The following is a 17526-nucleotide window of genomic DNA, read 5'->3' as shown; positions in this document are numbered from 1 at the left end:
AGATACAAAGACTATTATAAATTAAATGAACTGTTCCATGACAATCATAACTGGCACGCAGATCGGTAGAAATGGTAGGATAAATTGGCACTCCAAATGGAAAAATGTGCCGACCCCTGGTGTATCCTATTACCGGCAACTTCAGGAGCATAATGGCAGAATCTGTGAAGGCAGCAGCAGCAGTGGGAGGAGGAGGGTCAGGAACAGTTTACATAAGTACTTTGTTGACGCACCTTTAGCAGCGATTACAGCCTCAAGTCTTCTTGGGTATGCCGCTACAAGCTTGGCACACCTGTATTTGGGGAGTTTCTCCCATTCTTCTCTGCAGATCCTCTCAAGCTCTGTCAGGTTGGATGGGGAGCATCGCTGCACAGCTATGATCAGGTCTCTCCATAGATCTTCGATTGGCTTTCAATTCTGGGCTCTGGCTGGGCCACTCAAGGACATTCAGAGACTTGTCCCGAAGCCACTCCTGCGTTGTCTTGGCTGTGTGCTTAGGGTCGTTGTCCTGTTGGAAGGTGAACCTCGTCCCAGTCTGAGGTCCTGAGCGCTCTGGAGCAGGTTTTCATCAAGGATCTCTCTGTACTTTGCTCCGTTCATCTTTCCCTCGTTGTTGACTGGTCTTCTAGTCCCTGCCGCTGAAAATCATCCCCACAGCATGATGCTGCCACCCCCATGCTTCACTGTAGGGATGGTGCCAGATTTCCTCCAGATGTGACACTTGGCATTCAGGCCAAAGAGTTCAATCTTGGTTTCATCAGACCAGAGAATCTTGTTTCTCATGGTCAGAGTCCTTTAGGTGCCTTTTGGCAAACTCCAAGCGGGCTGTTGTGCCTTTTACTGAGGAGTGGCTTCTGTCTGGCCACTCTACCATAAAGGCCTGATTGGTGGAGTGCTGCAGAGATGGTTGTCCTTCTGGAATGTTCTCCCATCTCCACAGAGGAGCTCTGGAGCTCTGTCAGTGACCATCAGGTTCTTGGTCACCTCCCTGACCAAGGCCCTTCTCCCCAGATTGCTCAGTTTGGCCGGGCGGCCAGCACTAGGAAGAGTCTTGGTGGTTCCAAACTTCTTCAATTTAAGAATGATGGAGGACACTGTGTTCTTGGGGACCTTCAATGCTGCAGACATTTTTGGTACCCTTCCCTAGATCTGTGCCTCGGAGCTCTCGGAGCTCTACGGACAATTCCTTCGACCTCATGGCTTGGTTTTTGCTCTGACATGCACTGTCAACTGTGGGACCTTATATAGACAGGTGTGTGCCTTTCCAAATCATGTCCTATCAAGTTGTAGAAACATCTCAAGGATGATCAAAGGAAACAGGGTGCGCCTGAGCTCAATTTCGAGTGTCATAGCAAAGGGTCTGAATACTTATGTCAATAAGGTATCTGTTTTTATTTTTAATACATTTGCAAACATTTCTAAAACCTGTTTTCACTTCGTCATTATGGGGGTATTGTGTGTAGATTGATGAGGAACAAAATTAATTTAATCCATTTTAGAATAGGATTAGGCTGTAACAACAAAATGTGGAAAAAGGGAAAGGGTCTGAATACTGTGTGCACTGTACGTACCCCACAAGACATGCCACCAGTCCAAAATGAATTCTCGGCAACACACAGTATTATACAGAGCCATGATCGCATGGAACTCCCTTCCATCTCCAATTACTCAAGCAAACAGCAGAATTACCCTTAAAAAAAGATTAAACAACATCTCATGGGTTTGTGAGGGGACACACATAAACAAAAACACACACGATAGCAGCGCTTAGCAACGCTTAGCAACGCTTTGTCCTATTCTTGGTGAAGTCACCTTAGTCTAAGGTGATGAAATCTTCATGCATCAGCCTGATAGAAAGAACGTTGATTCTGAAACCAAAAGTTTGTTGCATGTTTTCTTTTGGTCTGAGCCTATCTCTCCTATTCATTAGGGATTGAGGTACTGAGGTGTGCTAGCTGCTCACAACAGATATTTTGGGATGTGAAATCATCTCGACATTATTCCACATTCTAGGTCTGAAAACTTCAGACAAAGTTTAATATCGGAGTGAACCATCACGGTAACTTGCCCGAGGTGTGGGCAGTGTAGTGGCCAGCCAGTGTTGCCACTGTGTCTGAATGAATGTGTTCGATTCTCCTTGAGGAGGCTAGCTGCACTTTGATGGAGTAGGAGGACACCATGTTGTGCTTTGCTGGCTCGGCAGATCTGCAGATTGCTGACTAGCAGGCAGGGTGCTGTTTTTTTTATTCCCTGCAGTTTTGGGGAAAGCACTAGGATCACATCTGAAAATGGAAGTGAATTGGCTAAAAACCATAGCCCCCCCCCCCCCACCCACTACTCAGCTCTCTGTCAGAAGAGTCCCTATGCGGCTTAGGTGCATACATTGCATCCATCCTCTATAAAACTGCTTCCTAAAATAGATCCACTATGCATCATATGGAGTGATTGGGGTATGCCTCTCCATACATCAAACCCTCTGTGGTCTGAGAACCAACCTGCCCTATGGAGGTGTTGATCAGAGATAAAACACCCAGCTGTGACCTTACCCTGAGCAGGGGTAGTGTCTGTGTGTGTCCCTGTCCGTGTCTCCCCCTGCCACTTGCTCGGCTGAGGCTAACCCTCGGGGGGGGGGGGGGGGGGGGCTTGGAAGGGGTCAGGCCGTGCCCCCTGAAGAAGCCAGGGAGGTGATTTCTCACCATCAAATGGCAGGGCTGGACCATTGATTGACCGCTTGGATGTGAATCACTAATTTATCACTTTGTTCACAGGTAGCCACTTGGGTTGGATGGGAAAGGGAGGCAATTTACACTGCATTGCATTGTCCTTGCATTTACCCATGTTACTCTCCAATAATGGCAACATTCTCATAATATCCCACAGTAAAGGAATGCTTGACGCATCAGTGACTTGCTGTTATTGCTTCTAAATACGGTGGCATTAGAAAGACATGGAAGGGGCTGAGATGAAATGGATCTTGCAATCACCAGCTTTGTGTGATATTGTGTGTGTGCTGAGTCATGAGAGGAAATGCATGAAGGTTTCAGGCTGCTGGTTCTGTTCCTCCATTAGACTCTGAGTGTTATCTGATATTAGCTACATCTCAAACATCTCACGAGGGGACAGACAGCGACAACAATCCCTGACTGATTGCATCCTATGATGTCATACTGGGGTTGTCCTGGGAACCAAACTGAAGGAAATGGTCTGAAACAGGGGAGGAGCTAACTTAATTAAACCAGTCCAATAAAAAATGTTTGTTTTCAATGCAAAACGTTTTCAGTTGCAAAGCGGTTTTCTACGGTGTGCGCAAATTAATACACCATGGGTTATATGAGAAGAGGCAACCAGGCCAGGGGTTGTTCATACTGTACAGGTGACTTTTAAAGTCAATGTGTGAGACATAGTTATGTGACCGTTTCCCCCCATGAAACCAGTGTCTGTCAATCCGAAAATCTTTTTCCAATCTGAAGAATTTCAGGCAGTATTTGAGGAGATTCAAGGTGCTCCTTTTTTTGGGTGTGTGTTTATTCTCCAGTTTAGCAGCCTTGTGTCTGAATAATGTGGTTAACTACGCTAATTGTTCCAGTGACTGTTGTTGAATGTTAATGTGAGATGTTTTACCAACCGAGTAACTCATGACTAATGAGTATCCTGACGTGGGGGAAGTACTGTAGGGTGTATCCTAAATGCCACCCTATTCCCTATAGCAGTGTTTCCCAACTCCAGTCCTCCAGTACCCCCAACAGCACACATTCTTGTTGTAGCCCCGGACAAAAACACCTGATTCAACTTGTCAAGGGCTTGATGATTAGTTGACAAGTAGAATCAGGTGTGCTTGTCCAGGGCCACAACCAAAATATGTACTGTTGGAGGTACTGGAGGACCGGAGTTGGGAACCGCTGCCCTATAGAGTACACTACTTCTGACTCGCTAAGTGCCAGTGTTCTCTCTCCAGGCTGAGGTTGATGATTCATTTCTACCACACCCAGGAAAAGGTTCTATTACATTCCCCTCAGGCTCTCTGTAAATGTTTGACATTTAACCACAACCAACTCTTTTCTGTTGGTTGCCGTGGGCTCTGTGGCATGGCGATGTTTAATTTGCACCATGTGGATATTGCAAAATAAAGAACACTACATGGGAAAGAAAGTTGCTCCTAATCAAAAACACTGCAACGCTAACTCTAGTTTGGGCAGTAGCATAGCGTTCCTTGTATCCTATTAGCATTGGAGCTTTGCAACACTAGTGAAGCCATGTCATGCTATTTTAGAGACTGGAGGTCACTGAATGATATCATTCACTCGACTCGCTATTTGCGATCGTGAATTTTCTCCTCAAAGGTCTCACCCAGACGCGCTTGGAGAAAACGTTTGGCAGCCGAGGGGGTCTGGCAGCCTGATCCCTGGCGTCCTCTAATTTACAGGCTGGCAGTAAACTGAGAGGGGAAAGAGAGACGTCTGTGATACATAAATTGCTCTGGAACCCTTCGCTCTTGTTAGCTTTTCCACAGCCGGGGTCCGTGTTGCTATGCACCGTTTCCCTCGCAGAAACCCCCGGTGTACGTGGCTCGCTGTCAGTAATTTACAGCTGCCTTGTAGAGGGAACAGGTCTCACACACACACACACACACACTCACAGACACACACGCATGGGCGCTAGCACGTGGGCACACTTGCATGCATGCACACACACACACACACACACACACACACACGTGCTATGTTTAAAACAAAAGGCATCTGGGCTTCCGGTGAGCACAAGCGCTGCTGTCGACAGAACCTTTTCAGAATGCAATGATGAATCTTTAGTCTCTGACGGTGTTGAAAACCATGTCTCTAGAAATGCCCTTGGTCTGTGTCAGGCCACAAGGTGTGTAGCCTCTGAGCTCTGTGCACCGCTGGGCTTGACGGGGCATGCCTCTAACGCCAGCCGTAGAGAGTTATAACGCTGCTAGCTTCTATGTGGAGGTTGGCCAAATCCTAACTCAACTCATTTGCCCTTTTCCCCAGAGTGATGTTTTTTTATTTGATTTATTTTGACCTGTCTCGAATGAAGCTGAGAAACCCAGAGAATGCACTAACTGTCATCATGACTTCTGTATAATACATATATATATATTTATTTATTATCTACAGTATTTGGATATGCACAATTAGAACTGCAGTCCCTGCATCTCCCCATCCCTCCATTCAGTCACACCATTTACATAGGCCAATGTGTAACGTATTACTAGATTGCTTTGTGCCTGAAACAGTCCCACAAGAGGCGGGTAATGTTTGGATGGGTCTACTAAAGGTCTATGTGCAATAGACATACATTTATGAAAATTGAGTTTTTATGTTCGTCTAGGTTGTCAGTCAGGCACAGGGAATTCATTAGTGTTCGACATTGTGGTCGTTGTAATGGTTTCAGGCTCATTACTGAACTGTCAGTATCTGTTGGTCAGTCACACACACACACACACACCCTGTTCTGTCTCTCTGGCTGCAAGATAAGCGCCTACAACACATACAGCCCCATCCCCATTTTATCTTCTGCGACGACAGTCAGCTGTTCCACTGTTGTCTTTTTTAAGGTGTGTTCATTATGTTATTGACTGATTAAAGGAAGTCATGTCTCTGGACTCTGAGATGGGATTTCTCCCGAACGTGAGCCTTTGAATGACACTTAGAAGGCTAGGACTGTGTCCCAAATGGCACCCCATTCCCTGTATAGTGCATTACTTTTGATCAGAGCCTATAGTGCCGTATAGTGGCAATCGGGAGGCATTTGGGATGCAGCCTTGAACTCCGGCTTAACAGTATGAACAGAGAATAGGAGTGTTTCTGCCGGACATCAATATTTTTCTGCCAAAACGCTTTCTGTTGCTATAAACTGTTATTTGGACTGCTATAAGTAGAATTGAGTGGCTATTTACTTTTAGATGCACTGTTCGTCGTCCTCTCTCAAACCCACACTTTTGCTACACTCCAACTACACTCCAACTCCAGTGATCAAAAACAACTCCACAGAAATGGTTGCGGCAATACGTATCTTTAGGTGCTGGGCTGATAATGGATGTCTGGCCTTTCTGTAACACCACATCATTTCTTCACTGTGACCTCACATGGAAAAAAACACAGCAAGTGTATCTAACACATCTGTCACTCTCTCTCTGTCTCTCTGTCTCTCTGTCTGTCTGTCTGTCTGTCTGTCTGTCTGTCTGTCTGTCTGTCTGTCTGTCTGTCTGTCTCTGTCTCTGTCTCTGTCTCTCTCTGTCTCGCTCTTTCTCTCTCTCTCTCTCTCTCTCTCTCTCTCTCTCTCTCTCTCTCTCTCTCTCTCTCGCTCTTTCTCTGTCTCTCTGTCTCTGTCTCTCTCTCTCTCTCTTTTTAAATGTTTTATCTCTCCTGTCTGGTCTGCAGCACATCACTCCAGACAGCTACGTCCCCTGCCTGAGCGACCTGTGCAAGGCATTGTGGGAGGTGATGCTCAGCTACCACCGGACCATGCAGTGGCACGAGGAGCAAGACAAGGAGGAGGCCGCACCCACCACAGGTATGCTTGTCTCACCAATATCAATCCCCTCAATATGCCCTCCCCTTTAATTCAACACCAAAGCACTGTCCCCTCCCCTTTTAATAAAGCGCTTATCCATCATCGGTGCTCCAAGGTAACTTCTGTTATTTCTAAAGCCCCGATTCCTATACACCTATACCCTACACCTAAAGTGGAAGAGGAGGAGGCCGCACCAGCTACAGGTACTGTAAGCATGCCCAACTAATACCCCCTCCCCTTTAATGCAGCATAGCACTGTCCCCTCCCCTTTAATTCAGGCAAGCGACCACTAAAGCCCTTATTCCCCACCCTCTAACCGCTGGTACTTTTATAGCCCTGATTCCCTTATGCTTAATACACCTAAAGCCCCTTGAACATCCCGTATGGTAAAAAAAATACGTATTCAACTGCCCTCAGGCCAGTTCACCTTGTATTTCTGAAGGCATTACTCCCCCTCGTCCTCCAGAAGTTCTTAGAAACCAGTGGTAGTGATGTAGCAGAGTGTTCCCTCTACGCTCCTGGCTGTTTTTATCAGCCGCCTTTAAATCAATTTAAGCTGATTCATATATGGGGGGGTCGACCTTCATTGAGGCCCCACAAACTTAAACCCGGAGATTGATGGATTTCTAAGTATTGCATTTGTACTTTATAGAGAGCTGAGATACTGACCCACCCTCTCCATATAACGGAAATGGTTGTGAATGCGCAGCGACACATTTGCACAGCCCACATTGGCATGATGGTATGGGTAATTGAGGTAGAACTTGTCGCCGCACCCACCACCATGTTGATAGTCAAGTGGAATTTATTTTCCTAGTGTTGCTTCAGTGGCTCTCCCTCTCTCAGGCTGTCCATGTAGGAGGTCATTGAGCCGGCCAGGCCTGAAAGTGATAGGTGCTTGTTCTTTGTTGACGCTGGCACACCGCTGACTTTGAAAAGTCACTGAGCCCTCTCCAAAGACTTCTTGTCCAAACATTAGAATCAATTGTATCTAATGATTAGTTGAATAATTTAAAATAATCCACACGGTAAGCAAAGGAGACAAACAGTGATATTTAACACTGTGTGTTTTAATTTCCATTCCATGATCATGTTAATTTCGGTTTAAGCGTTCGTTCAAGAGGAAATGACTGATTACTTTTTCCTTATTACATGTAGACAACCTCAGGACGAGAACACTGACATTTTGCGAAGGCAGAGATGAGTGGCCGACACCGAGATGTGCGCGGACAGCAGTGGATGCATAAATTCTGGCCTAATAACAATCGCCAAATGGCATTACACTTTTTGGTGTTTTGTGTAAAAGATGTCTCTTTCCATTCACCACTGTTTTGGAGGCTGTAAATATGTTACGAGTGGATGAACGTGTTCAGGTAGCCTAGTAAAGGATCCCTTAGAAGGGATTGTTTGACAATCAGACTGGTTCAAACATCATGACTGGTTGTGTTTATGCCACAATAAAAGGAAATACATTTTAAAAGTTCAATGACAAATCTTTATGACTAGGCTCACAGAGATCCTTTTGAATTAATAGGGATTCTATATGTAAGAATAAATTAAATCTACTTTCAGCCCTGACTCTATATAACTATAAGCCAGTGAGCGCAGGTAGCTAGATACTTTGAAACCACAAATGCAGTCCAAGACGGGTTTATCTTGTGTCATCACTAATATCACATTCCTAAGGTATCCAAGCTTAGTAAACACAACTGGTGGCTCTGTTTCCATGGCGATAAAGTTTCAGGTTTAACGTTGAGTAGAGTTACACTCTTCCTGGGGAGTGTTGGTTTCAAGGTAGCTCACTGGAGTTGTTTTCATTTGGTAAATTGTATTTGTTTGCCTTTTCAAAGACTTTGTCAATCAACAGTAGCTTTGGATCAAATCCAGAACGTGTTCTTTCTCAGTGGAAAGGGGGTTACATTTCATTGGCTTGATTAAGCAAACAGACGATGACGAGTAGGACTACAGTGATGCCCTTATCCCCTGAATCATTTACGACAGTCCCAAATGGCACCCTATTCCCTGTATAGTGCACTACGTGGTCAAAAGCTGTGCACTATATAAGGAATAGGGTACCATTTGGGACGCGCCCTTCCAGCTTCCAAACCATAGCTAAGCATATCCCGCCGTTCTGCAAGTGAAAGGACATTCAGTTGTAATCAGAGGGGGCGGGGCCATCCATCAAGAGGTGCTGTCATATTGGTGGGTGTGATTGGCTGTCATCCTCTAAGTGAAGGTCACCTCACTCATCACCAGCTTTCACCTCTATATTATGTAAAGGGGGTGTGTGTTTGGGTGTGTGTTTGGTGTGTGTGTTCGGTGTGCTTATAAGTGGGTGTGCATCTCTGTGTGTGTGCGTATACCAAAGCCTTAAGAAGAGTGATTTACACGCTGGTCTTCATTTGTCAGACCGCCGTTGTGTCCTGGGGCACCACACATTCTACCGGGCTCCCCGCATGACCGCCAGGCTCCTCTCTGTCATTGGAGAAAATAATGCAACGGTCCGTGGCTGGCTGCTGCAACACCGCAGGCTGCGTCCCAAACGGCACCCTATTCCCTACATAGTGCACTACTTTTGACCAGAGCCCTATGGGCCATGGTCAAAGCAAAGTACTGCACTATAAAGGGAATAGAGTGCTATTTGGGACGCAGCCTGCAACACCTGCTGAGGGCCACCGCAGGTGATATAGTGAACCTGTCACCATAAAGTAATAGTAATTAATGTCACTACTCAATAAAGGGAAGTTGTTTCTGGAATGAATACGGGCGAAGGGTTGCCACCCACCTTGCCAAATGGAATTCTCAGCCATAGCTCACCCACTGTGATGTTCAATCAGCTGGGACAGGTCCTCGGTGGTGAGAGGATAAATGGCTGTGGTCGGTGGATCGGTTACAAGCTCACAGCACGGACTGGAACCTCTCGTATTGACTGTTCGCTTGGGACTGCCACATTAAACATACAATCAATCCAGGACAGAGGGGGGAAGATGTTGGCCTTGATATTGGCCTTCCCACGTGTACAGCTTCGCCTCATTCCAAGATAAAACCAACATGAAATGAAATTAAGATGGATGAAATAAACTCAGAAAAAAATAAACGTCTCTTTTTCAGGACCCTGTCTTTCAAAGATAATTTGTAAAAATCCAAATATCTTCACAGATCTTCATTGTAAAAGGTTTAAACACTGTTTCCCATGCTTGTTCAATGAACCCTAAACAATTAATGAACATGCACCTGTGGAAAGGTCGTTAAGACACTAACAGCTTATAGACGGTAGGCAATTAAGGTCACAGTTATGAAAACTCAGGACACTAAAGAGGCCTTTCTACTGACTCTGAGAAACACCAAAAGAAAGATGCCCAGGGTCCCTGCTCATCTGCGTGAACGTGCCTTAGGCATGCTGCTAGGAGGCATGAGGACTGCAGATGTAACCAGGGCAATAATTTGCGATGTCCGTACTGTGAGACGCCTAAGACAGTGCTACAGGGAGACAGGACGGACAACTGATCGTCCTCGCTGTGGCAGACCACGTGTAACAACACCTGCACAGGATCGGTACATCCGAACATCACACCTGCGGGACAGGTACATCAGTGATCAGAATGTCCGCAATAGGCTGAGAGAGGCTGGACTGAGGGCTTGTAGGCCTGTTGTAAGGCAGGTCCTCACCAGACATCACCAGCAACAACGTCGCCTATGGGAACAAACCCACCGTCGCTGGACCAGACAGGACTGACGAGTCGCGGTTTTGTCTCACCAGGGGTGATGGTCGGATTCACGTTTATCGTCGAAGGAATGAGCGTTACACCGAGGCCTGTACTCTGGAGTGGGATCGATTTGGAGGTGGAGGATCCATCATGGTCTGGGGCGGTGTGTCACAGCATCATCGGACTGAGCTTGTTGTCATTGCAGGCAATCTCAACGCTGTGCGTTACAGGGAAGACATCCTCCTCCCTCATGTGGTACCCTTCCTGCAGGCTCATCCTGACATGACCCTCCAGCATGACAATGCCACCAGCCATACTGCTCATTCTGTGCGTGATTTCCTGCAAGACAGGAATGTCAGTGTTCTGCCATGGCCAGCGAAGAGCCCGGATCTCAATCCCATTGAGCACGTCTGGGACCTGATGGATCGGAGGGTGAGGGCTAGGGCCATTCCCCCCAGAAATGTCTGGGAACTTGCAGGTGCCATGGTGAAAGAGTGGGGTAACATCTCACAGCAAGAACTGGCAAATCTGGTGCAGTCCATGAGGAGGAGATGCACTGCAGTACTTAATGCTAGTGGCCACACCAGATACTGACTGTTACTTTTGACCCCCCCTTTGTTCAGGGACACATTATTCAATTTCTGTTAGTCACGTGTCTGTGGAACTTGTTCAGTTTATGTCTCAGTTGTTGAATCTTGTTATGTTCATATAAATATTTACACATGTTAAGTTTGCTGAAAATAAACGCAGTTGACAGTGAGAGGACGTTTCTTTTTTTGCTGCTTTTACTAACGTTTGTTCGCTGTTTGTGAACAAGTTGAGTTTTTTCACGATCGTTTGTGATTGACTTATGATCTCATAGGAGCGTGACATTTCTCTTAACATCCCCTGTTATTTAGTGTAATGTCTTGGGTGTGCTACTATGATATACTACAGCCTAACCTGGACTACTGCCTTCCTTGATTCAGTCCAAGAGAAATGGAAACTCCATAGTTAGCTTAACAGATGACATCATTCGTATGTAGCCACACCAGTTCCTTCTGATCCTGATCATTTAGGCATTTTCATGTAAAGGGTTGCTTGGCTAATTATGTGTGTCTGGGACATTGAATAATGCGGCAATCCCCGGGCGGAAATTGACAATTACTCCTCCCATTGCCTTCCATTGCCTCAGCTACTTACCTCCATCTTTGTTAAGGCAGCTTCTCTCTCCTTCATTTGACAGGCCTGTCAGCAGGTAAATTGCTTTCCCTGGCCTGTGACCAGCTTGGATGTGTGTTTTCACACTCCAATGTCATCTTCATCGCTTCAATCGCAAAGATGGGGCAGAATGCGATTGCCAGGTCAAAAGAGGAAATTACGGAAATTCATTACTTTCACTTTTTAGATTACCGTTTGGCCGGATAGGATTTGACTGGAGATTGTCCGAGTTTCTCAAGGATCCTTGTCACAATCTTGTCTCGATGTATTGCTTTGAGAAACTATATCTTGGAACTTTGTGATGTAGTCTTTGAGGCGTTGGCCGGTTGTTTTCTGGCGTCCTTCCTTTTTGTCGTCGGGGGGAGGATATCTGTTAACACTTTTGAAATGTGTAACAGTAACACATTGAAAGCCCTCTGGATGCTGTTTCATCACACCTCACTTACTCCTCAGATTCTTTCTTGCCGGTGGCTTGCATTGTCCAACCTAAACTGCTTTGTGATATTTTTCTGAAGAACATTACAATGAGTTCAATCACTAGTTCTATTCACATTTTGCTGGTGTCAAGCTGAGACCTAGTCTGGATACAAAGTAACCTAGAAATACTCTATCTAACCATTTAAGTCTTTGTCCTTTTATATCACCCTCCTCCTCAGGCTCCTCGTTCCTCCCTCCCTTGTTCCCATTAGTAGCATTAACAGTCAGTGTTCAGCTAGCTCTTTCTTTAGCAGACTGACCTCTCCTCCCCTCTCCTCTTCTCTAATCTCCTCTCCAAGCCAGTCAGACCAGCTAATCTCCCTTCTCACTCCTTTGTTAAAGAACACTTTCCCCCTCTATTTCATACTGTCATGTCACAGTGGGTCTGGGCTTTCCCATTCTTTCTTTTGTTCCATTCTTTCTCTCAGGCAGTGACTCATGCAGTTGTTCTTGGCCCAGTCAGGAGAAACAACTGTGCAATTTGTTTCCCTCTCTGTGACATTAGGATGCACCGACAGGTCATTCTTAGCCTGACAGGTGTTTTACATCACATAAACTCTGCTGTTGTTGGGGAGAAACAGATAATATCTATAGCAGTGGTCACCAACCAGTCCATCGCCATCCACTGGTCGATCGCCAAGGCATTCCTAGTCGATCTCAAAAACATTTCTGTAAAAAACCCAACTATAAAGCCTTGCGTTCCTATTTTTAAAATTCATTTCACGCTGTTGATGGTAGGTGGACTTGATTCAGCAGTCTAGCGCCGGGAAGGCAAAGTGTTCCCATTTTGAACCATTTCATGTGTCTGAAGGTAGAACTCGGCAGGCCAGAGAGCAAATCAAGTGCAACTATAGGCCTACCGCTGGCCAATCAGATGGCTCAGATCACCGTGTCTGCACAGTTTCCTCGAGACATAGACTGTAAAAAGAAGCCTCGAACGCGCAGCAAAGTTGATACTGTGAGATGTCAAAACTTGTAAAACCATTACTAGAGAGAGACTCATTGAATACATCAAAGAGCTGCTGTTTTTATGAGTAAGTTAATGTTTAATTTGTTATTCAGCGCTGTCAACACTTTGTTCAACACTTTTATAAGCCATAAAATGCACTGCAGCTGCAATGAATGACTATAGCAAAGTGTTCCGATAAGCCGCTAATAATATATGTCAAGGAATATTGAACTTTATCTGGTTGCCATGTTGTCATTAGAGTCAAAGTAGGAAAGGTTGGTAGCAGGCCCTGTAATCAAACTCCGGTGACGCGGATGATGTAGTGGTCATTTAAAAAGATTGGGGTGTATAGTTTAAGAACATTATATCGGGCCAGTCAAGGTGACAAATCCAATCAGGCAAACCAAGATGTGACAAATATGAGATTCATCTTACAAATCAGGAAATGCATTATTTAAAATGAGTAGCTATGATGAGCTGTCATATCAGTCTGACATCACACATTCTTCACACTGATTGTGTCTATCTGTATTCATGATCAGTTAGAGAATTGCCTACTTTCATCACCCATTGCTGGAAATGCATTATGATAATAACAATAGCAGTATTCACTCTCAGCAGAGCTGCGACAAATCAGTATGACAACACCCCACCCTCCGAGGGTGTCTCGGGGGGAGTAGGGATATGCAAAAACACATTTCTAATTCACACATGCGTATCAATACACACTTGTACATGTCTGAAATAGGACAAATATAAGCACCCACCAAATGTTAGGATTCTAATTAGGGGAGATAAATATGGTCATTAGTATATCTGTAAAATCTAAAGAACAGCTCGAACATCTCAACTGAATTATGATCACTTTCCAAACAAACATTCCTGTGTCTGTTCTGCTCTGTTCGGCTCTGCTCTTTTCTGCTCTGTTCTGTTATTTTCTGCTCTGTTCTGTTAGGCTCTGTTTGGCTCTGTTGTAATTTCTCCATGTTTCCCTAATTTTGTCAGAGCTTTGGACACCGTTTTGGTTGACCTGAACAAGTGGAAGTGTGTGTGTTTGTGCTTTCGTATGTAGGGGTGTGTGTTTGTAGGTGTGTGCATGTTTCTGTGTTTGTGTGTGTGTGTGTGTGTGTGTGTGTGTGTGTGTGTGTGTGTGTGTGTGTGTGTGTGTGTGTGTGTGTGTGTGTGTAAAAAGTAAATTACATCTTGGGAGATAGTGTCTGTGTTGCCTTCTGCGTCATTTGGCTGTCTGACTCACCGTCGCCTCTGAGTTTAATGACACTTCTGGCAGTATGGCTGCAGTGTTGATGGTGCACAGTTTTCCATTAACAATCAGTCAATAGGATATGTAGAGAATAGGTTTGATATAAACATCCAGTTCACCTAGAAAATTGGAGGCCTCTCACTTTTCTGTGTTGTGACTGCAAAATATTAGCTAAATGCATAGCTTATATCGTATTAAAAAGGTCTAGAACATAGTTAATATTTCATTTAAACAATGTAATTGTTTGCACCTGTGTTCTTAGGATTGATGAATCCCACGTCTTCGTAATTGAAAGCGTGTGCCAGTTGTTTCTAATTAGCATAAGAAAACGCCCCGCAAATTCCCATATAAGGACATGACACTTCAGGGGCGTGTGCAAGAAAAGTTGGAGAATGTCCAAAAGACGCACAGGCGGTGGTGGTCCACCGATCACCAAACGAAAAAGGAACTTCAGTAATTCTGAAATAGAAATTCTACTGCAACAGGTAAATGCCAAACGAGGCATAATATTTAGTAGTGTTTCCAGTGGTTTTAAAGCCACCAACAAAACGGAGCCATGGAAGGAGATCACGGATTCCGTGAACTCTGTTTCTGGACAACGTCGCTCAATTGAAGATGTAAAAAAAAAATGGTTTGACTTAAAATCAGAGACCAAAAAATCCATTGCCAAACATAAGAGACATATGCTGACCACTGGAGGGGGGCATGCAGGCCCTGAGTTATCTGAGATTGACCAGCGCATCGGGCCATTATTGGTGAGACGGCACTCTCAGGTGTGCCATCAGCGGAGCAACTGGACACTGACCAGGGCCCTATATCAACAGCTTCATATCCTCCAAGGCCATCTCCCACCAGTGAATCAGACGGTAAGCAAGTCTTTCTGAATTTATACAATTTCATGCCAGAATTTAACTGAAAGCAACGGTGAAACCATTGGAAAGGAATTTTACACCAGTTTGTCAAACCAAATGTGGGCCTATGTGACTGTGAATGAGTCCTCACCTGAATTCCTAGTTTATTCAGTTTGAAATCCTATTGCTTTTGCAGTAGGCCTATATTGAACAAACTGAAACAGTGCACTGTGACTGTTTTACTTTCAGTATCGTTTTTGTTATTTACAGATCTCCAATCCAGGCAACCCCTCTGTGAAGAGGAACCTGACACCATTTGGCCTTCCTGCAGTAGGCCTGCCTCTGTACCTGCCCCCAGGTCCCGTCCAACTGCACGTGTCATCTCCGATGCGGTCTTGGATAACCAACAGCGGATTGCGCAAAGTCTCTGTGAAATCGCTTTTACTCTGGCCACAATATCAGAAACACTCAAAGAAATAAACACACTTTTAAAAATGTAAAGAACATGCACTGAAACCTGTGTCATTTCATGTGTTTAATTCGTGGTATTTAAAGGACAAAACAAATAAAAAACGAGAAATTATTTGTTGTCTGACTTCCACGCCAAGTCGGTTGTCTGGTCCCAGCAATGGGTCAGGACGCACATCCTGGTGTGGTGGCGGAAGGGGAAGTGGAACACCACGCTTCATAGCGATGTTGTGTAACACACAACAGGCCATGATTATTCTGCAAACCTAAAAACGGTGTAAAGATGATCAAAAGCTATAAAAACTAAATAAAATAAATTGTTGGAATTAGATTATTCTACATGTTCTCAATTTTTCAAACCTGAAGAAAACAACTAGTCCTACTCACCTTCTCTGGCTTGTAAAGCAGTTTACCACCTGCTGTGTCCAAGCACATCCAGCGTCCCTTCAGAATACCAATGGTTCGCTCAATGCTGGAGCGGGTGCGTGCGTGCCTCTGGTTATAAGAGGCCTCTTGATGCGTCTGAGGGTTTGTTAGTGGCGTCATTAGCCAGGGCGCAAGGGCATACCCCCGATCTCCTAATGAAACATGTCATTAATGACATTAATCACTTTTTGAAACCAACAATTGGAATTTGAAATGACTGAACCACGCTTACCAATGAGCCATGCGTCTCCAGCAGCTCCTTGTTCCAGGCGCATCAGGAGACCACGTTCAAGAGATGGTTGTCAGAGTCGCAGATGACTTGTACATTGATTGAGTGATATTGCTTGCGGTTGAGGTATGGGAATAGGTCTGGTGAGGGTGCCTTAATGCACACGTGAGTGCAGTCTATTGCCCAGATTACGTTGTGCAGACCCGCAATAGAGTAGAACCCTCTCTTGACCGGCAGCTGTTGTTGTGCTGTGTAGGGGAAGAAAATATATTGTGTGGCCAGTTGATTTATTACATCCACAACTCGTGGGAGAGCGCGGCTGATGGATGGCTGTGATATGCCCACCCGGTCTGCTAACTCCCGCTGAGATGTCCCAGTGGCTAAAAATCCCAAGGTGGAGAGTACCTGCACATGAGGTGGTACGGGATTGGACCGTTGGGTATGGCTTCGCAGCGCTGGCTTCAAAGTATCACACAGCTCCATTAAAACGTGTCTTGGAAGCCTAAACCGTCCGATCAAGTACTCGTCAGTCTCTGCAAATAAATCAACGTGATCCTCAAAGATGCGTTCCCTTCTCAGAGCACGCTCGGCAATGTCGTCAAGCAGCAACAGATGTGCCATTTTGATAGCATGCCTGATGTGCAGAAACAGGCCCATTTTGGCCCTATAAATAGCGCGATCAATCACCACATAATGCAGGATTTAATCAGCTTAATTGCTGATGTAAATTGCAGTGTTAGTGTTTCTTTGCATACTATGATTTTCTTTTCAACAAATGATCAGAAATACATTACAGTAAAATACTATCATTGTAAACGACTGTAGAATTTAATGAAATGCGGTAACCAATTATTTGGAGCAAACTGTCATCACTCAAATGTACGTAAGAATGCACTTGAGTGTGCGTGGATTTTGTTCTTAGCTAAGAACAAGTCCAAGATGAGAAAACATTAGTGAATGTCAGAATCTTCGTAAAAAGTGCGTAAGTGGGGTTTAAGAACACATTACTTCGTAAGAACGGTTGGTGAATGAGGCCCAATGTTTTGTTTATATTCCAAAGCTGTATCACAAACCTGAATATTTACCACTTTCTAGAACTAGGGGTTTCTATACGTAGGGATGTCACTCCAAAAGACAAAGCCTTTCCAACCTCTGTCTTCGTCAGTGGAGGCTCCTCAGAGGAGGAAGGGGAGGACCATCCTCCTTTAGTAAAAATTTTTTTTTTTTATAGTGAAACATAAAAGAAGTATATACATTTTTGGATAAAACTATACTAAATATATTTGTCACCAAATAATTGATTAAAACACACTGTTTTGCAATGAATGTCTACAGTAGCCACAACAGCAGTCTCAGCTAGCTTCTGTCCTCCACTGGGTGCATTGACTTCAATACAAAACCTAGGAGGCTCATGGTTCTCACCC

General features: G+C 44.9%; 1 protein-coding gene across 2 annotated transcripts in view; it reads left to right on the top strand.

The window, feature by feature from the left end:
- The window catches only part of LOC311132398 (syndetin-like), a 214882-nt gene that overhangs the window by 104061 nt on the left and 93295 nt on the right, over positions 1-17526 (top strand). Inside the window, exons 13-14 of one of the 2 annotated variants that reach the window (XM_084165673.1) lie at positions 6402-6534; positions 6672-6737. In XM_084165673.1, the coding sequence (XP_084021799.1) occupies positions 6402-6534; positions 6672-6737 (199 nt within the window). The remainder of the gene's footprint in view (positions 1-6401; positions 6535-6671; positions 6738-17526) is intronic. The other variant, XM_084165674.1, reaches the window with a different exon arrangement.

This window comes from Coregonus lavaretus, assembly GCF_964263955.1.
Source record: "Coregonus lavaretus genome assembly, chromosome: 7".
NCBI classification, from domain to species: Eukaryota; Metazoa; Chordata; class Actinopteri; order Salmoniformes; family Salmonidae; genus Coregonus; species Coregonus lavaretus.
Note: the sequence above shows the minus strand (reverse complement) of the source record. Positions and strands in the feature narration are given on the sequence as shown.